At 39.8% G+C, this 23,538-nt stretch overlaps 1 protein-coding gene across 1 annotated transcript in view; it reads right to left on the bottom strand.

Annotated features, from left to right (window-relative positions):
- The window catches only part of FBXL7 (F-box and leucine rich repeat protein 7), a gene marked incomplete at both ends in the record, with an annotated part of 174,755 nt that overhangs the window by 132,653 nt on the left and 18,564 nt on the right, over window positions 1–23,538 (bottom strand). Inside the window, one exon of the mRNA XM_084280108.1 lies at window positions 1,302–1,391. Coding sequence (XP_084136234.1) covers window positions 1,302–1,391 — 90 coding nt within the window. The remainder of the gene's footprint in view (window positions 1–1,301; window positions 1,392–23,538) is intronic.

Below are 23,538 nucleotides of genomic sequence, written 5' to 3'. Positions count from 1 at the left end.
TTTCTTTTTCCCCCCTGGCTCTCATACAGAGAAGTTAAAATGCTTTTATACATCTCCTAAATTTATTTCATGTCTTGGCAATTCACCTCCTTCAGATACCTCAAAACTTTTGAATCTAAGGCTTAGAGAAACATGGAGTCTACTATTTAGAGCTATTAACCATTAATTCATCTTCTTGTTAAATTTATTTCCCAGACTAAAAAGCAGAGATTCTAGATCAATATCTCTAATGATTCACAGGTGGCAGATCTTCATTCTTGGTATGCCATTAGGTATACCTAACAATAAACTCTTGTGATTTATGTGGTCATTTATTACGTACATGAACAGTTTTCACTGTACAGTTTCTACAGTGATAGAACTAGAACTGTTCAAAGTCTATGATTTCTTTTAACCATACTAAATAAAGCCAGTCTGAGAACAATCAGATCTTGTAACATAATTTGCAATAACAGAAGTGTAAGATGACAGAATTGTTTGATAATTACCAAGTACAACCAGCTTACTATAAAGAGTTGAGCAGAAATGTTAGTTAAGGCACATGAATTTATCATTTAAGAAAAATCCTTTTAGCTTACATCATTAAACTACATATAGGTTTAATGATTTCCTCTCAGCGTTTGAAGAAACTCTTGTGAAAACTAGGGCAAATACACTTTCATTTAACAAAGCACACCTACTCACATATAAGGTATCAGGAGGAAAGGATCACCATTTCTCTGTTCATAGGCCAGTTAGTACAATGTATTAATACTGGCACAAGACACCTTTCCCCTAGGCATTAAAAATCTATTCCCAGATGATCACATACTCCAGTAACTGTAGGTGAGAACCTGTCAATCTAGGTAAGTATTTGTCAGCTCTATATGACCATAGCTAAACTTCTGAAATCTTGGCACAAACAGCTCACATCTTCAGTGTTCACAGTATGAAATTAGAAGCTGACATATGGAACACATGCCAAAAGCTATCATTCTTTGAAAATAAGTTCAAAATTGGATCACATCAAATCACAAATACAAAAAGCCTTTGTCAAAACAGTAGTACACAAAATTACTGAAAGCCCTCTATTTTTCTTCTGCAGAAACATGTTACATCCTTTGTCACAGGTTTAAATCCAAAATAACAGGTAGGAGTGAAAACTGTATACAGGAACAAGAACTATTTTTTAAGTTCTAATATGCCAATGGTACTGTACATAGAAGAGGTACAGTAGGAGAGAAGGGGCTCCTTTTCTGAAAATTGATATGATTATGCTGGGGGGCCTGACTCATACTAGGTAATGAGTACCAGCTGCCTACCTTCACTGGTAGCTGCATTCTTCTGGGCTTTGGTGGGAGTGTGATCCGTACTTGAACTCACGTCGGATGAGATGCTTGAGCTGCCTTTGCCTGCAAAGGGAGAAAGAGATGGGGAGGGTGGGAAGAAGAGAGAACAAACATGAGAATCAACAGCAAAATAGAAAGACCTTCCATATCAGAACCTAGAACCACTCCAGGAACTGAACATCCAGCTGATATTCAATTTGTACGCAGTGGGGCAGAAGTTAACTGCTTTATAACTTATAGCATGTGTATCTTACATGTACTAAGTCTGCAAACAATCTCCTGGGTCACAGGGGCTGTTTTATGTGTTCATGTCATGTGTTGGAGTCACTTGGTCATGTGAAAGTAAAAGCAAGATATCTGCTGTTTCCTCCTACACCATAGTCACTGCTTGATGTAATACTCTATTTTAAAACGAATTTCTTCAGTTCCTGTTCTTCAATTTTTATTGCTTAACTATAAATCAGAATGAATGGATGTTTCTTCCTTTATTTTCTTAATACTTTTTACTGCATTTCCTACATACAAGTCTGAGGGCACTGAGAAGATGTCAAACCACATACAAGTTACCAACAGAAGAAATCCAAATATAAAGGAAAAAAGTTAACTGAGATCGATGCCACAGAAAAGCAGAGAGGAATTAAACAAATTTGTCTCTCTCTTTACCTGTGAGGATCTAAGAATGAGTCACTTCTGTCTCCCTTTGCTCACTCTACTCAATCTCATAACTACTAACATTCTGTTCCACAGCAGGAACTAAACCAATCATCCAAATCACAATATGTGAGAATTCTAGAGATAGGAAAGATAATGAATACTATTACATTTTAAGAAGTCATCCATCCCCACAAACACTGCATTAGTGAAGCCTTTAAGCACTACATTAGGTTTTGGACCAAAATTAGGCTGCATGCAGAAAGCTAGCTGACACCGTGTTTCTGTCACTTGAGTAAACCTATAATCATAGGAATGTTAGCAAGAGACTTTTCTGATCTGTTATTTCAATCAAGCATTCCTTGGGGTTCTGGGTTACTGTATGCCTGGTTTTCATAACATTTAGATGTAAGGAGGAGGTCTGCTTTTTAAAGGTGCCACAACAGAACAAGGATTTACATTTTAATGGGAAACGACTGAAGAATGTGCAAACGTAGGTTGCTTCACAACCAAGGCACTGCCACTTAATCCACCAGCCAGCCCTAGAGAATCATTCTCCACATAAAGTTGCTGAAGTTAACATGCTCCGATTTGAGAGATGATTGTAAAGTGAAAGGATATTAAAAAGGCCAGAAGGAAGTAAAAAATGAATGCTTAAGGCTAGTAGTTGGGTGGGGTAAAGAAAAAAAAAGATTCACTCACTGCTTTTTACATTACTTTAAGAAGTTAAGCAAACTCAAGCAGCAGTGCTTCTAGAATATCACTTCAATTGCTCTCAAGCTGTGACATGAGTTGGAGTAATAGACTGTGGCCTTCACAGAAATTGCTGCCCCAAAATAGCTCTCCAGCTAAGAAAACTTGTGATAGAAGCCTTGTGATAGAAGAAAGGCAGGTGAGAAAAGAGAAGGATGAATGTAAAATGCTTTTTCCCAGGAAGAAGCCAGAGTACTTGGAACGCCTGCAATAACTGATAATCAAATCGCTAACAGGAAAGGTATTTAGATGGAATTGTCACTACCAGCAACTGCTCACATACCAAGGACTGCAACTGCAGAGGCAGAAAACAAACTTCCAAGGAGTACCAGCTCTCCTCAACGGATTCATAGAAAGAAGAAACCCAAACAAAACAAGAAAAGCACATAAACAGGATTTCCTCTTAAAAAAATTATCTTTTTCAGGGACAAGGAAGTTAGCTGCAAAGCTTTCCTCAGGGGACTATCTGCCTAATACAGCATACAAATACAAAGATGGAGAATGTCCTTAATGCCACAGGAAAACTTGAGGTGTAGCATAACACTGGTCTTCAGAGATCAATTCATCTCTTCAATTTAAGTAGTGCATGGGGAAAGTCTTCACAACTAAATAAAACCTGAGAAGGGTCCTAACGCAATGACAACTACAAGGACCAACCAGAGAGCAATGTTGCAAAGATTACAGAAGTAGCAGCTGTATTTGATCCTCAGGTTAATCAAGTTAAAGGCCTACCAAATGCTTCCCTAGCATAGCTTGTTACATTCTAACCTGTCCTCCATACAGTTTTGTGTTTTTTAATTTCAAAGCTAGGAGTTGCAATTCAAAAGAAACCAAGCTGCACTATGATAGCAGGTAGGTATGGTAGAAGAAAGCCATCCCACAATCCAACATAAGTCACCCCAGGAGCAAAGGCAGCATGGGTTTCACCAGACCTGCAAAGAATCACACAGCTACATGGTCGCAATGCAAATCCTGTCTCTGACTCCTTTCTGAAGAAGCAAGTGTGTGGGTATTTTTTCCATATGCTAGAGCCAAAGCCTTATAGTAGTCATAGCAATGATATTCCAGCCATCTAACATACACATTTTATTTTGATCCACTAGACAAAGTTAGAATAAGCAAATGCATAACAGATACTTCCCCTGAATATTGTCTCTGTCTCCAGGTTTTTGTAGCCCAAGGAATTTTTTTTAGTCTTTGTACTCAATAGCCCTATAGCCTTTTTAAATCTACCTGGTCTCTGTTTGAGTCATAACTATCAAAATAATAGTGTAGAATTTTCTTTTGATCACAGATGTCCATAGTAACTAAAGCATTGTTTGTTTCATTAACATGTTTGCATTTTCAGTTTTGTTATCAGAACAAATATCTATATTAAAAAAAGATTCTATGGACTAGCCAATGAAATGGGACAAAAGAAGATTGTGCATGGAACTAAGTGGTGTCTTGTTCCATATTTCAATACTGCTGAAAAAATAAAGCAATAGTTATTCCCTGCTGCTTATATAGTGAGGTGGTTGGATTTGTTTTGGCTTTATTTGTTGGTTGGGTTTTTTTTTTTTTCCCCAAAAAAAGATCTCCAAACATTTCTATCAATATATTTCAGGCTGTCAAAAACTTGCAGGACAGAAGTAAGACTAAACACACACAAGTCTTCTTAGCCAAGTGGAAGCATTTGATAAACACTAGAAAGGAAATAGCATGAACCCATGAAAAGCAAACTTTGGATTCTACCAGTCACACTCACTGCTGAAGTGTCAAAGACATCACAAGTCAGCCAGTGCAGAAGGAATGCAATTTAAATTTATCCAGGAAAATACAGCCTGTAACTGTCCTAGACTGAAAAACCACTTTCAGAAGCACATATGCAAAGTCTGTCCTATTACAGACAGTGTTCCTGACTGTATGACTGTCACCTATTCTGTGACATTGCTATTTTCCTCCTGGTTACTGCACATCCAGCCAGCATAAACAAAGGGTGCATGAGTTATGTGATGCAAGTCCCAAGATACACAAGGCTCATTGACCTGTGTGATAGGTGAAGGTGTGAGTGAGCTCCTTTCACTGTTCTCTGGAATAGATTTTATTAGGGTTTTTTTCAGCATGTTGCTCTTGGGTTCTCCTGTATGAGCTTTTTTGTGATGTATTTTACACACCCTTTTAAGGCCTCAAAGAGGCTGCCTTCCTATGTGCCACCCTGGAAAATAACAGCAGTATTACTCTTGACACCAAGTTTTAATCCAGTGACACCTGCCTTTAGCATGCAGTGACAGTTACCTCAGGAGTTAAGTGTACAGCAGGGCCAAATCATCTGCTTGCCATGCAGAAGTGAAACATTAGACAAAATGGCAAAAAGGAAAACCAAAACAGTTATAAGAGGCAAAAAGCAGTAAATTCAAAAATAGTAAGATCTATTCATCACTCTAATTGTCCAAAAACATTATATTTCAATGATTTTGACTTAGTCTGAGAAAATTGGTTACTTAAGCCATCAATTCTTATACAAATGAGATTGGTCAAACTCAACTCCAACATGAATGGGCACACGCATATAGACTTCTACCAGATAATCATTACTTTCTCTTCTATATCTTCAGACAAGATTTTTAAAATAAAATATATTCCAACAACATCAAGAAAAGATCCAGAAAAAACTCAATCCAAACCTCAAAGCACCACAGATCACACAAGAAAGAAAGAAAAATCTCTTATCCTTCTTCTGTTTCCGTGACACACATCACGCTACTCCAAGTGTCCAAAACCTCAAATATATCTCTTTACGATCTGCACCTCCAGAGACCGCAGACTCCTAGTATGTGTCTAAGTATCCCCATGGAAAACAACAACCCACTGTGATACTTCAGCTTTGAGGATATACAGCATCATTTAGAGATGCAATACATCAATTCATTTATCCAAAGTAAAAGCATAGTTGGACTACATATTTTTGGGCAATTGTTTGGCTTGGACTTTTACATTTCTACCAATGGAAATAGATGTCATAAACCTGGTTTATTCTTAATTGCCAAGAGAGCTACCACTGATTTAACACTGAAGTTGCCTACGCACAAGTATTGTCACTCAATGGACTGCTTTTGGGGTGGATTATGTGTTAATCTATAAATCCATGTTGTCCTTCTGTAGAATCTTAGTAATACAGTTCTCAAGCAATTCCCTCTAACCCACCCCTCCATCATAACACACAGGGCCTCCAAATTTCTTTCCACCCAACATTTGTCAGGATGTGATAAAACAAACAGCAATGCTGCACAAACTCCAATGCCAAGGAAAGGAAATAAGCTGAATGTTTCACAGGAAGCATACTGAACACTGAAGAGTTTGCAGATATGCAGTAGCACTGGTACTTCAGAACAGTATTTCTTAATTTTTGAGGGTACAATTTCTACAAGCATTTCTACTTTTTTTAAAAAAATTTCTAAATCATAACTTCAACTTTCAGGATTGCTTAATTTGGTGTAACTTAGCTATGAAATAAGAACACTATTTCTGCAGAATTTCCATAAGTTTTAAGCTAAATTTCAAACTGGCCAGTTTGGCCTTTGTCATCAATCTTCCAGTCACTACCTTCCTCACCTTTTCAAGTATCACAGCATGCCATGAAATCCCCTGCAAAAGCTAACAGAACATAACTAGTATACTAAAGTATCTCTCCTACAGAGTCAGTCACCTTAATAATTTTTAATATCTTTCAGAAATCTGTACCAGGTACAGATGCTCTGGTGAGGAGCGACCAGGGCTACCCTGTGCCAGTCACAGACAGTTCTGGCCAGCTCTGTAGACCCCCACACATGGCCCAGCTGAGCCCCTCAGCTCCAGGCAGGTGCCTCAGAACAGGAAAGCCTTGAGGCACAGCCTCTTGATATCACCTTTTCTTAAAATCAATTTTATAACAAGACCTAACAAACAGTTTACAAGGTGAAGCTATAATACCACAGGCAATAAGGCTTGGATTATTTCTGATATAAGTAAACAGCAGAAATTCCCCTGCTGGTAAGAAGCCACAGTTTATCCACCATACTGCAAAGTGCTTGAAAAACATGCATAAAAATGCATGTGTGGGACTGAATTTTTTGAACTGTTTAATGGTGTTTTGAGTTCACATGGCAAAGCTTTGGTGGAGGGGGGCTACAGGGGTGACTTCTGCATGAAGCTGCCAGAAGCTTCCCCTAGATTTGACAAAGCCAATGCCAGCCAGCTCCATGACAGACTCACCACTGGCCACAGCAACAGTGGTAGTGCATCTGTGATAATATTGTTAAGTGGGAAAAAGCGAGAGGAACAAACATGTAGAAAGCCAGGTGGATGAAAGAGGGAAAGGAGGTCACTGAACAGAGATTCCCCCCTTCAGCCCATGGAGGGCCCTAATGCTGGAATATATGGAAACACATGAAGGAAGCTGTGACCCCATGGATGTGACCCTCGCTGAGGCAGTTCATGAAGAACTCCAGCCAGTGTGAAGGACTCATGTTGAGAAGGTGGTGGATGACTGTCTCACATGAGAGGGACCCCAGGCTGGAGCAGAGAAAGAGTGAGAATAGTCTTCCCCCTAAAGAGGAAAGAGCAGCAGAGACATGTGATGAATTGACCACAATCCTCAATGCCTATTTCCTTGCACTGCTTGCGGGAGAAGGGAGAGAATTTAGGAGTAAAGTTGAGCCCAGGAAGCAGGAAGGGTGGAGGCAAGGTCTTTTAATATTTGAATTTATTTCTCATTACTTGCCTAAGATTTGATTACTAATAAATTAGATTAATTTTTTTACTAATAAATTAGATTAATTTTTTCTAAGTCCAGTCTGCTGTACCTATGACACTAATAGGCGAGTGATCTCTCCCTGTCCTGATCTCGACCCATGAGCCTTTCATTAATTTCCTCTCCCCTGTCCAGCTAAGGAGAGTGACAGTGGAGCTTTGGTGGGCACCTGGCTTCCAGCCAGGGTCAACCCACCACAAGCAGAACAATATTTATCACTAGCAAGACAGACCTATTCAGAAAGGCTGGATTAAAAGTGCAACATTTAAGATTATTCACATAGATGCAGGTTCTATTTGCTGTGCCATGCTGGAAGAATGTTTGATAATATTGGGTTTGTAGTTGTGACATCCTTAACTTGCATCTTTCCACTCACTGACTTCAGAATGGTTAAAGACTTTATTTAATGAGACCTTTAAGCAGCACCATTTAATCTAATGACTAAAAAGGGCCAGGGCACAGTTTTCTCAAGTAACCCATCTCACTCCTATACCTTCACCTCCCCTATGTAACAGTCAATGATATTGATCACTTTTACTAGAGAACTTAAACATTCTGTGATGAGGCTTGTTAACCAGGAGCTGCTCAATAGGAATACTAAAGTCACCATCATTTCTGAAGGTAGCACATCTCCACTGACACAAGCATTTCACAACACAGAGCTATGAACAGAGCACATACCATTGCTGAGTTTATAAAGAAGTACCCATGAGTCAAACTACTCTGGTATCAATGCCTAGATGATGCCTAGTGGCTTATGGACATAATTAATGTAACAGGTGCCTAGCTGACACTATTGATAGTTAACATGTTTATCTGTGTGAAGAACATTATTTCTCTTATCTAAGATGTGGCAAGGGAACCTTGAACAGAAGAACACTTATCAAAAACAAGATCCTTGAGAGTCCAACTGTCAGTAAGGTTCCTCTAATTAGTGTCTTTAGGGAGAACTATTTCATTATGAGAACTACACCTCCAGTGCTGAATACACCCCCTCCCCAAATAAAGACCCCTACTCACTGAACATACGCAGCGAAGTTAGAAAGTACTGGAGTCTTTAAATCAAAGCAAGCAAGGGTTTGAACAATTTTAGTTTAGAAAGTGTGTCTAATAGGCAGAACTAACACCCTGGAGTGTATAAATACACACTACAACTGTAACAGGTGTGCTAGCTTTGTGGAGTGACCTCCTAGCATCCATCTCCATGCAGATGTGAAATAAATACCTTGACCCTGTGTGTGAATTGGCTTTGTGTGTCAGGTAAAGATTCCACATTTCCAGACAACAGTACAAGGTCTCTTTGAAGCCTACAAAACAACCTGTGTGCCAGAAAGTAATGCTAATTTGCAGCCAAACTTTGTACCCGCTCCAAGTGCTAAACACTAGATTCCAAGCTTTGGTAAGCCCATGAACAATTTTGTCTAAGTAGTAAATATTAGTTAAGTAATGCTGCCTGAGAAGAAAAAAAATGTAAGTATGTTTCTTACTAGAACTCAAAGTAAAGTGATTAACAATCTATAATATCATCTTTTTATTACTTAGCAGGACTAGCATGTCTTATAACTGAGTCTTAAAATGCTGCATCTCATTGAAACGGCTTAGCCTGTACTCCAAAATCATTGAAGTATGCTTTTGGATCTATAGCCTTCTACTTCACTGCAGAAACAGGGAAATAAAACTTAGCTTTCATGGAATCTTTAAGGTTGGAAAAGACCACTAAGATCATCGAGTCCAATCATGTCTAACACCAACGTGTCAACTAAACCATGTCCCAAAGTGCCACGTCTACATGTTTTAATACCTCCAGGGATGGCAACTCCACCACCTCTCTGGGCAGCTTGTCCCACTGCTTGACAACCCTTTTGGTGAAGAAATATTTTCTAATATCCAATCTAAACCTCCCCTGATGCAACATGAGGCCATTTCTCCTTGTCCTATTGGTTATTACTCAGGGGAGGAGACCAACAGCCACCTGGCTACAACCTCCCTTCAGAGAGACTTGTAAAGAGCAGTAAGGTCTCCCCTCAGCCTCCTCTTTTCCAGGCTAAATTTCCTACCACAGTTTTCCTACCAATCACTGAATTTTCTTAAAAACTATTATATTCATTCAATATTAGTCTTTTCAATAAAAACTGTCTTCTTATCACCAGCATGTTTTAAGGGGGTATTTAATTAAGATGTGTTGCTCTAAAGTTCAGTTAGAAACAATGCCTCTTTAGTTTATACTACCTAACCTTAACTCTACTTTTTCAATCAACAGCCAAAAATAATTATTAAATCTATGTGAGAAACTAAACACAATTGAGTCAGAACAAACCAAAATCCTTTTCTTAGCTTTATACTACTTCTGAGAATGTAATTTCACTGCCAAGTTCTCTACTAATGGGTGCTTAAAATTTGTTTTTTCCCAACTCACTATAATTTTAACAAAATTCTATTAATTTTTATTCCAAAAAGGCAACAGCTAGTCAGTTAAATACCAAACAAATTTGTAGAGACTTCATTTGCACATTAACCTGCTGTAGGTGATCCTGCTTTAGCAGGGTGATTGAACTAGATCTCCAGAGGTCCCTTCCAACCCCTACCCTTCTGTGATCCTGCAGTTACTGCATGAGACATGATGGTGATTGGAGGTAACCTGACAGGATACACTCCAGTACAGATTCTGAAGTGTCTGCAGAACCTACCATCACACTGGAACACAAACAACTAGTCTCAGCATTTGAGCACTAAAGGTTAATATCAAGCCTGCACTATCAATTCTAACGCTCACTTCACTTAAAGCACAAAAGTTACAATTTTCTCAGTGAAATCTTCATCAATTCGTTTGAACTGCATCCAATACCTGCACTAACACACTTACGTGTTTTTAAAGTGTTTATTATGGCTGCATGAACAGGCACCCTGCGTTCACAGTCAAAGGTAGCTGTGATTGTTCTCGTATCAAGGCCCAGCTGTCCTGCTCACAGCTCACAAGACATCAGTCTTGCAGATGAGTTTTAATCGACACTTACAGATGTAACTACATGGCATGCAGAACCTTTCTTGAGTACAGTGGTTAGCTCCCAGTCATACCTCAACTTTCCATCCAAAAGGATATCTAAAAGCAAAGTTACCCAATCAGTAGGGCTACTTGACTTGCCCATCTGTGAAGAAGTTTCAAATCAAGTTGTGGTCCCAATCCACTTCCCAGCTCTCAACCCTTTTTCAATGGCTGACTTATCTCTCCTACTGAAACCTTACTACACACTTACTCTTTGTAAGCTTTGTCAGACCTGTCCCTGGATGGCTAATCTTTTACCAGTCCCTGCTCTTACCCTTCCTCATGGACTTGGTTCTTCACCTGCCTACACTACAGAAGACCACTTAAGAAAGCTTGGCAAGTGAAGGTAAAATCTCAAACTTAAGCAATCACAGCAGCAGCAGAGCATGAAGACAACTGGTATGACATCTGTCAAGCTTGACTGAAGTCTAGATTTTTATAAAAATCTTTACACCCAAGTAAGAGCTCCTCCACATGCTTAAGTCAGGTAATAGATGTCCAAAACCTCTCATGTGGTATGTGTATTCCCAAAGCCTACTTTGCATGCTAACAAAGTTAGGGTACCATGCTGAAAACAGTCACACAGAAGTTTCTACTGAAGCTGTTTCACTTTGCTGGTCTGATACTGAATTGGCACAACAAGGCATAGCACAGGTTGCAGATCTGATTTTTTTTAAGTAACTCTTTTTTTCCTTCTACCTTAGTCCTAAACTGGTTCAGCAAACTAAGCAGATTCTTGTTATAACCAGGACTGCTAAATCAGGCACAGTAGAAGCAGGAGTCATCCACAGCTGGAGGTGGCTACTACAGCAGTGCTAGGGCAATGATTACTTCAGCATAACACGTAGTGACACCACAATAACGAACCCCACAATAGCCCCCAGATTTTCAGTTTGAATGTTTAACTCTAATTTAGCCCACTGTCCAGAGGTGAGGAAGTGGAACACCTTTAAAACAAAGTACACTGAAAAGCAATGTGAAGATCTTTCACATGACAATACAGATCTGAAAGCCTAAGATGACTTTTAAAATAAATAAAGAAGAACAAAGGAATATGACAACTAAGGAAGAGCAGACAAGGATCACTTTACTCCTTTAGATAAGCACACTCACTTCCAGCTTTTCTTTGCTGATGGATACAGGGAGGGGAAGTTGCCAAATCAAGGATACAAGTAGAAGGAGACTGTTGAAGACTCATAGGATTATGAAGACTAAATAAAACATATTTGTGAAAAAGGCATATGGTGATAAAAAGTGGTATCTTAAAGGCAGCTAAGAGGAGATAATCTGACCACTTGAGAAATACATCCATATCCTTTTATTAACCATCAAGCTAGCAAGTTTAGAAGCCAAGTACTTAAGGGTTTAGAAACCATATTCATGAGTATATTACAGAATTAAAAAACTATTAAGTATATGAAAGAAGCCATGCTTACAACAGAAAACTGAATCTAAGGCAGCAAACTTTGCATTTCACAATCAACTTTGAATTTCACAGGTTTCAGAGAGAAAAAGGAGGAAGAAATCTAAGGAGGTTTTAACATTGCACTAACAACAGCATCTGGCAACATTACCAAGCAAAAATTAAAAATCCCACAAGCAAAAAATACTACAGGCCTGTTTTTTTATTTCAACACAGTTTTAACAGATCATTTTATTGTAACAGAAATAATTCCATTATTCCTAATGAAAACTCTCTGTAGTTTTAATTGCATAATTTAGCCATCTTCTGGTCTTAGCACCGTGTGGAGACTGTGCACACTACTGCTGCAGTCACTGCCTGAACACTGAGAATAGGTGCTTATCCAAATCAGAAGGCTCATCTACCCCCTGAAACGACAGTAATTCTCCTGCCATGGCTCAGCCCCATGGGGCAGCTGAACACCACACAGCTGCTCGCTCCCCTCTCCACCCTCCAGTGGGGATGGGCAGGAGAACAGGGAAAGGCAAACCATGGGATGGGGTACAGGCAATGTGCTGGGACAGCACAGGGAGATGGGGGAACAGCAACAGTAGGAGTCATGACAGAATATACATTAGTGATAACACAAAGTACTTGTCGACCTTTGGAGTTGGACTCAATCCTTACAGGTTCCTTCCAACTCAGTATGTTCTATGATTCTGTGACCAGACAACCAACTGGATGCTCATCCCACACTCAGACCATCCCAAAGCTGCACAGATCCACCCTTTCCCACCTAGCCACCTTTTACAGGGGCATGATGTCACATGGTGTGGAAAACACCCTGGTCCAGCTCAGCTCACTGTGCTCGCTCTTTGGGAAAATTCACTACCTGAAACCAGGACATCTCCATAGAAATATGGCCTTTAGCATTCAGCATTTTTGTTCCTTCTGCAGCATCAGCTATATTTCAGCTGTCTTTTACATAAATGTTCCTTTAAGTGAACATGGAAACTTTCAAAAGAGTTAAATATAAATGCAGCCACAAGACATTAGAAATTCCTCATCTATTTTTAAGTGTGACATGCTACAAGGTATCCCAACAGACGAGCAACAAAAAGACAAAGGACACTTTTTATCCTGCCCTACAACCTCTTCTGGGGCACTTATAGCCCATACAGGTATACAGTGGGGGAAGGACACATTAAGGTAAGTATAGAGGTAGCTAATATCTATCCTGTTAATTAATCAGTAATTAGTTTGGAATTTTTTTTTCCTTCTCACTATTTACTTGTATGTGTGCCACTGGCACAAAGACTGCTTGATTATAGTTTGACCCAACTCATCTGTAAAGAAGGGGGCAGGGAATAGAGGAATGCATGGTGCTTGCATCGATACCCTGTTATTTGACACCAGATTTTCACTACACATATTACCACATCACATGAGCACCCTGAAACACTCTGTATACCCTCAGCAGTCATCTCTATTTCTTGATCCCAATTCAAGACATGCTTTAATTAAGCACTACTGGTAAAATTAACAAGAGCTACACCAGAGGAATATGAAACCAATATTCCCTAAAGCCATCCAACAAATTAGCTGTTAAGCTTTGCAGTAACAGGGAGTTGTTAGAAGTTCAGAGAGGGCAATTGCTTACAGCAATGCAACAGCAACAAGTAGAGAAGCAGCAGTTCATTATCTCAAAAAAATGCTGTCAAGCATCGAAGGGTTAGCAACATGGGAATGAAACTAGAAATCCAAATGAGTCTGTCAACTGGTCTGAGACTAATGGAAAACACAGACCAGACTCTGGTCAACAGGCTAAGGTCCAAGTGCACTATCTGCAAGCTCCTTCTGGTTCTCTCCTTGCATAAACTTCCACTCAATTATTCATTTTAATGTTTTTTGCATCGTTCTGAAACACTACCTATGTAGCGCAATGATGGGAGATGGCCCAACTGGCTCTATTCAAGGGTTAGCACCTTATTCCTTATGACTTTGAAAGATGTGACCTGATGAACCAAATGAAATTAAACAGTCCCCAGAACAGCAGCCTTTATGGCAGACCTGTTAGGCCAGAGTATCCAAGCATAAGTGAATAATTTTGTCATTGAACAAAACACAACTCAACTTTTTCCAGTTCAGTCTCTCTGGTTAGCTTCATTTTGCTGAAAGCAGTCATCCCTGCTAACTCACTTCTGTGAGAACGACTCCAACTCCTTGACCACATTCTGTCTGACAAGAAACATTCTCGACCCAACTCTCAAGCACGGAGTGGAGATGTCTGACAAGTTAAACATTTGGGATGGATTTTGCATCTTCCTGCATTTGCTCCAACCTGTCTGACGATTTCTAACAACCAAGTTTAATAAAATTTACAATCACGTTAGTACGTTTTTGCTAGCAGACAAAGCAAGTCTGGACTTTTGGATACAAAAGTGGAGCGTGAAGCAGAGAAGTGGTGTCCTGGGACTTGACAACAGTTGTGCATTTCCTTCCACTCCCTCCTTTTTGAAAAAGATCTTGCCTAGTGCCATTTGGCACCTTTCAGGCCTTAGCACTTCCTTAACTGTTAAGCATCTACTTTTGTAGTGGTAGGCAATAGCAAGCTGCATTTAATTTCCAGGGAAGCATATAGTTTACATGAGCCAGAGGGAAACACCTGCATCTCTCTGGTCTTAGTATGCCAGTGGCTGCATATCAGATCAAAACATAACTGATGTCAGAGAGACACAGGTGCAGGAAGCTTGCTTCAGTGTTCATTTCCACAATATCCTTTTAAAAGGACAGCTTATCCTTTGCTAACTACACTTAGGAGAGCTGCTAACTGCTCAAATGATTTTTCTCTCTAACATATGTTTTAACTAAATGCCACTATAAAATTACAGTTTGAGAAATGCTGCATGGCATGCCAAGAACCTGACTTGCTCCTCTTAAAGTTTAGTCTTCAGAAACCATCTGTACTGTGACAACAAGGAGCAACACTACTTGTCCAACCAAGTTAGAAGCTTTGCCGATTTATTTCATTCTCCACCATGCTATTCAGTACTGCAGTCGGCAAAGAGTCTGAGCTGAACCACTGCTCTAACACAGAAAGGGCCATCAGAAGGTTTCTAAATACTCTTCTACCAGTTTTAGTTCACAGTGTAAGATATAATTGAATGGAAATAAAAAAGTAATTCAACATCAGGTAACAATTGCCAATAGGATAAGTATTAATACTGAAACACAGGCACCCATTTATTAAAGTTGGCTTCTCCCAGGCTATACAACGTAATGAAATGGCAGTTTCTCCCTCAAACATTATCCAATTATTTCCTGGAATAGTCCTTACCTTCATTAAAGGAAATTTAAGGCTAACTTTTTTCTAAACAGAGGCCAAAGCCCTACAAGCAGCAGGAAGATCATCACAGTCCTACACCAGCCTGGAACAATCAAGCCCTCTAACTCTGCCCAGGGAGCACACCAAGTACCTGGACCAAGTCCCAGTGCAGCAGCAGTTCAGGTTACTATTGCCCTCCCTTCAGCTATTGCCTCACCTGTACCAGTGGTGAGCAAAACCTGCTAACACAAACGGAGCAGATCACATCCTTGCACAGTATGTGCCTCAGTGCAAGAAAAATCTGCTACACCACACTAGGTCAAGCTAATGTGCTACCAGAGGACCTGAGAGAGGGCAACAATACTTAAGTTATCTGTCCACACCTGTTTTGTCACTGCCTGCTGTTTCTTTTGACAACGGTGATAAGTTTTATTAGAAGTTACTTGCTCAAAACAAACAGCAATAGTCTGTAGGGAAGGGGAAGTGAAGAATACAGGAGAAACTTATCCTATTCTTATGTCAGAAAACAAGTTAAGCATATATATAAAATTTTGGGTCACAGATGTGAGGTGATAGAAACAATATTTTCTAAACCCTATGCCTCCAACAGTGTGAAAGAGATGCTTGTACTAATGGAACGATCATACAACATCACTGAAATAAATCATTCTACCAAAAAAAAGTCACAGTAGAAAAGTAACTGAGAAGCATTTTACTGTACCACTACCACTGTTTTTCTAAGAAGGTTCTACAAGGTGCAGCACACAAGATATCAGCATGGCACATCTAGTAATTCATAGTGAAACCAAAGAATAAACACTATTTGAACATCTATGCTGACTTGAAAACTCAGTGATTTATTTCTGCATATAAATCTACACACATACATGCATACAGTCAAAAAGAAACATAACAGCCTTTACATTTTTAAGATCACTTTAGAAATAGGAGTCATACAGTGTAACAACTGCACCAAAATTGCTTCTTTGACAATTGTGGTATTTCAAATACTAGTAGACAATTCACAGCAAGCTCTCTCACTAGTTACTTCTTCAGTTGTGACTCTCCTTGACCTTTTTCTTAGTAATACTGCACACTTTTGGAAGTGAACAGTCTAATTTGAGCCACAGTAGTAAAATCCAGCTTCAATGAACATCACCATGAAACCTGAAGCTGTAGAGACAGGCACCTGTTAACGACAAATATCTTTGTTAAAAAAGACAACTCACAACTGGCCAAATAGATTTTTAATCTAATATCTAAAGCATTTTAAAACATACACAACTATTGAAGATCCCTTGCCAAAGTGGTTTTGGCACACAAAGGAAGAGATGGATACTGAACATGCACTGAACTGGGTCAGACAGAAAGGTCGATCTGTCTCTGAGCTCTGGCTGACGGTGCTAGACAGCAGACGCCTTTTTGGCACTGTTACATCTGACTCTGAAGTAAAGCACACCTCTCAAAAAGGACTACTATCATGCCCTTGTCATTTTCTCTTACTTTAAAGCCACGTAGCTATTAGTAAATACCTGTTTGAAAAGCAAACTTTCTTGAGGAATCCATTATGTAAAGCTCCATCTGTCACCAGGGTGACCTTTTGCTACGTAAAGCTATCCCTGTTTCAGATGCATTAATCTCAGCCTCGGCTTTCATTACCCCACTCCACTGGGCTACAATAGTGCAGACTAGCTTGAAGTATTTTGGCAGTCTCCCTTTCCAAAATAGGCACCACTGATAAAAAACATCTTTTGGCAAGAACTCATATTGCTTTTAAAAATCAACACAGTGAAAAATATCCCCAGGCACTACCTCCATGAGGGAGGTACAGCCATGGTTTACTGTACCCATCCTGACACAAACCAAACGGCTCTTTCTCCACAGTCTTCAGTTCCAGGTACTCCCTTGTGACATCCACAGGCACTTTCCCAAAGTCCCCTTCAAGCTCAAAAGCTCTGCAAATGTACATGTCCCTTTGAGCTTCTTAGCTGAATCTGTCCATGATTCAAGCAGGCTGCCTGTAGGTAGGCAAACAGCTATCAAGCCAACTAGTATTAAATACTATTTGATTGCTTAAATCTCTCTTGCTATATTCATCTGACCCATTAAACACACAAGACAACAAGCTCTGGAGAACTGAAATTTTATTTTATTGCTGCACTCCAGCATCAAGAACAACCAACCAACAATGTCTCAGTTCTGGAAGAGCCCAGGGAAAGATTATTTTTCTCATCTTGCTGGCAAGGCCAAGCAGTTAATCTTATAATTTTCACTGGAAAGAGCAGCAGAGAACAAAAACCTCTCTGCAAGTTGATCAAGTACCCACCACAGTGGGTAAAACAAACCGCCAAGTGACATATAACAGGACCCCTGCAAAGGAATGCAGGGTCATGATGCTCTCTATCTTACACAATGATTTATTCCTTTTTAAAAAAGTTGTAAAAGTCAGGGGATAAAGTAGGTGGTCATGTCACTCTCTTCATATAACAAGTCTGCACTGATACGGTGCACTGACCTAGACTGTCTTTCGTGACAGCATTGTCAAAATCCACAAAAGTATCAGTAACTGACAGATGACTACACTGTGTGCTTGCAAACAGCTACTTACTATTTCTCCTGCACTGGCAAGGAGGAAGAGATTCCATTCACCGAAGACTTTACAAAACTGTAGATGAGCTTGTTTTTTCCTCATCTGTTCAGCCCCTTTTGGTCTCTGCTTGAACTGGAAAGAACACCCTTCGGAGAGCACAATCCCCAGGGTGCATCAGGTTTCTCATCAGCACTGACTGCTTGGTTAAAGTTTGCCCATGGAGAAAGTTTTAGTTACATCATGCTGGAATTTGGCAAGAGTCCTGACACTTAATTAAACAGCTGTTTTTTGAAGCAAAGCCCGCAGTAGGGCAGACCAAGAGACACAGAGGCCTGATGATGTGTCTCATAACAGCTCTTTCCCTACGGCCCAGTACTGACTGTGAGCAACCCTGTTCTACCAGAAACATAACATTTCAGATCACTGGGTGCCTACAACCAGGTTGAAGGGGGTGGGCTGCACCCAGGAGTACAAAAGCCACTCACATTTTCCAAGAATAGTGAGAACTGTGGTTGACTGACTTCAGGCAAATTAAAGCTGTATAGCCAGTGTTAGGAAACAATGACCTGGGGCCTTCCCAGTTGCCTTCTGCTGTGAACAATGGTCCACAGAATAGACTTGAGAGCACATTTCTAGGCACTTACAAATGCAAGGCCCAACAGGAAGAAAATTAAATAACAAGCATGAATGCCAACATATTTTAGGCATTTTTGTCTAGAAAGTGACTTTTTCCTGAAGTTACACCGAAAGACCAGCACTCTCTAGAACAGTTTAAAGACCTCTTGTTTTAACATAGAATCCCTACCCATGCTGTCGGGTCTGGAAGATCACTTTTAAACTTCATTTCTATGATCAAGCTTCACAACTTCTGGTTTTAGCCTTTTTTTTTTTTCCCCTCCCATGACTGATTTATATCCCTCTGAAAATTTGTAGAGGGACCTAGGGTGACTCCCCAGAAGCACATACAGCATAAGCACATCTGTCCAGAACATCCGTTCTACCTCTGGGAGACAAAACTGGTTTCTAGTTTCACAGTCCTGAATATAACAGTCTTAAAGGAAGTCTACATGGAAGGTAGAGTTCCCACTTTCTCCAAGCACTCTACCAGCAATTTCCTACAGATGTTCTGGTTTACATCAGCCATTCTGCCCCTCTAAATAAGATCTTTCACACAGGTTCTAGTATTCTTCTATAAAAAAACACCAAGGGAAAAAAAAACTCCCTGATGTACAGTAGCCTTTCTCCTTCCCCCAGCTGTACACCTCACCATGATAACAATCTGTGGTCAGTTTAGATTCAAGCAATACATTCTTAGTCCTTCTTAGCTGCCTCCTCCTCAGTGAGATGCCCACTAAATATTTCACTGTAATGGTCTCCTCCCTGCTGTACTCAGCATTTTGCATCACTGCATTAATCCCTGCTGCAGCAGGGGTGTTTCCCACCATTATTCGCAAATTTCCGGAGATCATCTAGTTCAAAAAGTCAATAATGAAAATGTTAGTCAAGACAGGTCTCTGAGGGAAGAGCATTAGTAACATCTCCATTGTGGTAATTCCCTCTTGAAAACAACTTGTTATACCCTTCACATCAGCCAAGCTTTTGTTCACTCAAAGACAAGGCTCATTTCATTCTCCATTTTTTCCTCTCAATAGGAACTTCTCTCAGAGGATTTGATTAATCCACACAGGCACAGCTAATGCAGTAAAACTAATCAATACTCTTATATTCCAATTAGAAACAACCCACTTTTGCCAAGATAGCACCTCTTGTTTGAGTTCACATTTGACTCTTTTGCTTGATGTCTCACTTTCCCTTTAGACAGAATTGGAAAAGATCTGGCCAACTGATCAATGAATTATTTCCCATTGAGTACTTAATTTCTCCTTTCTCCACTCAAATCACCACCATCTGCTCCCCAACACAGGAGGCTACCAGAAAACTGCTGCTATACTGTTCCACTTTCTTTGCAGTTGCTATGCTACAGTAGAGAGATCACTGGGCCTCTATGGCAGAGGATTACCAGCCCAGGCAAGAAGGTCATTCTGAAGATGGGCTGAAGGGTTACACAAACAAACTGTGCACGAAGCTTATTTTCTTAAGCCTTCATAAGGCCTGCGACAGGCAGGATCTGCACAGGCCAGCCTTACTACTTGGGAAAATTCAAACTACCAAGGCAGTAGGACTTGAATGCTCTGAGACTAATGTCCTGTCCCAGGAGACAGGTTTGCAAGAACTACTGGGTCTGCTGGTGGTGGGGAAGGAGATGAGGCAGCACAGTTACCACCAAGAACACCAGGTCAAATAAAGACTCTTAAGGTTGATTTACAGTCAAAACCCACAAATAAGAACTTTAAACTCTGGTCAACTAAGATTTATACTTTCACATATAAAAACAGAAAGCTAAGCCTGCACAAATGCTTGTACACACATCCCCCAATAACACTGATAATAGCTGCAGCTAAAATACTTGAAATGCTATGAAAGCCAAGCTACTTGCTTTAAGACTAACCCACATTTTCAAGAATGCCTGATCTTGATATACAAACTATAGCAATCCAAAGGTATGAAAAAGAGTCATCTCCAGACCTTACAGGGAAGATAGGGAGTTCTTCTGTCTTTACAAGCACATTGCATGTTCAAACAAAAGTTTATGGGAATTGGGAACCTTTTAAAAATTTTGCTGCTGTATACAACTGACGCAGTGTGGTGTTGTAAGTTGCTTTCATGCCACAACTTGGTTTTGATAGGACTCAGTAGCAAAAGCTGAATTTCAAATGTAATCCCACGTACCATATCAGATTTTAAGTTCTTCTATGCACCAGCATTTTAACTCTGAAGAGACAGACTTAAAATGGAAGCTAAAATTCTCAAAAAAAAAAAAAAAACCCACCAGCTAAAGGCTGTCAAAATTGATATGACTGCAATGATTTCAAGATACAGTTAAATCCAGCATGGAAGGCAGTACTTAGGAAATCGATTTCTGCTGTCAAGATTAATAACAGCAGATTATTATGCTCCATCTGTCTGAAGCCAGTGCTAACTGTATTTCCTGGGTCTTGGCTACAACTAAGCCAAGAATTTCCACTCTACCCAAGCAAGAAGAAATGAGAGCCCTGGTGACCTTGAGCAAACGCCTTTTTCTGTACACCAGCATTTTAGATGAGGCTTTTGGAATGTGTTTCTACTAGTGACCACTATTAACTTGCTACACCTGGAGTCGAGAGAAGTACTGGGAGGCTGGCAAGACAGAGCACAGCTGAATTAAAAGAGAAATACATTGCTTATACAAAAGCTTACACAACTTAGGGCCAGCAAGGTAGAGGTGTCAGATCTCATGTCAGGAAGTTCCACCTCCCAATCTTCTTTCACCAAACAAGTATGTAGCTCCATAAGTACTAGGAAATTACATATATTCTATATATAGGTACCCAACTAATGTATCTATATTATTCTGATTAGTACTTACATTTGAGCCAGAATTCTTAAAGAAGCACTGAAAGTTCTAACTACAATCTGACTTCAAGCATATACTGTAACCTATTATGATGTTAGGCATTTCCTACTCAGTTTCTAAACTCAGTCAGAAGCAGTCACAATGTCCTTTTGCATTCCATTGTCAAATTTTAAACATAAAGAATCCATATGTTTATTTTTGTCATGTCAAAGGTTCCAGAAGTTTCATTAAAAGGATACAAATTTTGAACCAGACCTTTCTAAACCATGTCTGGGTTACTATATGTCCATTACTGTGAGAATTAGTATTACAAATACTGTGAGAATTACTATTACAAACACTTCAGAGACCACATATATTTTAGGAGATCTTTGAAGCTCCATTCACACTGAAGCTACCCAAGGACACCTGTATAGAACCAAAAACTTTTGCAATGAAGGCTAAGTGTTCCCCCTACTTACTATGACTGCCCAGCAGACCTGCTTTGGGGGGTGGGAGTGAAGGATGTTTTAATAAACTAGAGCACTCTGTCATGTTTATAAATATGTGGGTCCAGGAAGTATCACCACCCTGATCTTCAGACAGAAACATATTAAAAAGAGGAATCGGTCAGTTGCGCATCTGATTACCAAAGCTCTGAGAAAAACAACTTAATTGGGGCTTGACACGGGCTGCTGTTAGCTCAAGTAGGAGAGCTTTTGAACAGCCTAGACAGACTGCTTGAACTTTGTGTCCTGTGCCTGCAGCCAACAAGGATGTGAACAGAAAAAGAAAACTCATGACAAAAGCAAACCTTGATGCAGAACTTCTCTAAACAAGACATAGCTAAGCAGAAAATAACAAGAATTTATATATAAATTGTTGTTAAAAAAACCAAACAAAACATTTATCTTTATGTTTCTCAGTGCAAGAAGCCTTCTTGGAAAGTTTCCTGAACACCTAGCCATACTGGGAGCACGCTTATATCTACTTAGGCTGTCATCTCCCACATCTTATTTTTGATTTGTGTATGAAGTCTCAACTGCATCTTACTATTATATTTTTTGAACTGATCTACCATTCCCACAGTGATTTTTATTAAAATTGGGTTTTTTTTGTTGTTGTGGGTTTGGGTTTTTTTGTTTTTTTTTTAAATCAGTGACCGGTAAATCATGCCAGTATTTAGCTTTTAAGGAAGACCTGGCATTTAACTAAAGCATATCTGGATTGCTTCTGTATTTCCCAAGTTACATAACCAGAGTCATATCTAACACAGTCGATTGAAAAACTCCTCAGGCCTGAATTTACACTTTTGCAGAACAAGTTTCCCTGGACTCCCAGTTTGAATCATCTAGTACAGCTGTTTGCTGGCTTAGGATGGGGAGAGCCAGGGCTTACAGAACAGTGGCTCTTTCCAGGTCCTGGCTGCTCAGTTTAATCCGGAGCATTAACACAGGTTCCCTGATGTGGGAAGCAGCCATGCTGACATGTCTGCAGGTATCTGACATCCAGCTACCAAGAGCTGTTACTGCCGAGAGATGCAAAGCATGAACAAACGGGCCAGTAACGAGAATACTACTTGGAGAAGAGCAGTAGATGCTGACAGTACTCAGCTTTTAGTAAAGTACCTAAAATTAAGTACTTAGCATTCTTCTTTCAAGAGCATAGTCCAGGAGAGAGCGACAGTCCTCATTAGCTCTTAAGAGAAATATGACCTGCTATTAAGCCATTACTAACAGACATTTGTTTTGATATGGAGCATCCCACCTTGCGATGGGAAAGAAAACCCCTCCAAATCCCTTTAGTCTGGTATTGCAGGAAACACTCACCATACAAAAAACAGCATTCAGGAAAGCAAGCCCAAGCAGGATTAGATAATTACAAACAGAGACACATACAAGTTATGCAGATTTGAGTCAGTGCTGTTATCGTGCTACAAAATCTGGTTTTTGCAGGATTCAGCCAATAATCACAGATAGTAAATGTGTCCGTTTGCCTGACTTCTATCCTTACCAAGAAGGAAACACAGATCTCGCAATCTTATTCTTCTTAAACCCCTGGAAAGTCTTCAAATCCATAAAGGAATTCTGCACAAGTTATTTGAAATACATAGGCCAGACCAACTTTAGAAACTTAGTGATGTCCATTAGCAACATTTCTTCCCATGCAAAACTTACACATAGAGAAGGATCTCATTTTAGACAATTACACCAGCAATAAATGGATTCACCAATGCTGCTTT

This window comes from Gallinula chloropus (genome assembly GCF_964237585.1).
Source record: "Gallinula chloropus genome assembly, chromosome: 2".
In the NCBI taxonomy this organism is placed as follows: Eukaryota; Metazoa; Chordata; class Aves; order Gruiformes; family Rallidae; genus Gallinula; species Gallinula chloropus.
Note: the sequence above shows the minus strand (reverse complement) of the source record. Positions and strands in the feature narration are given on the sequence as shown.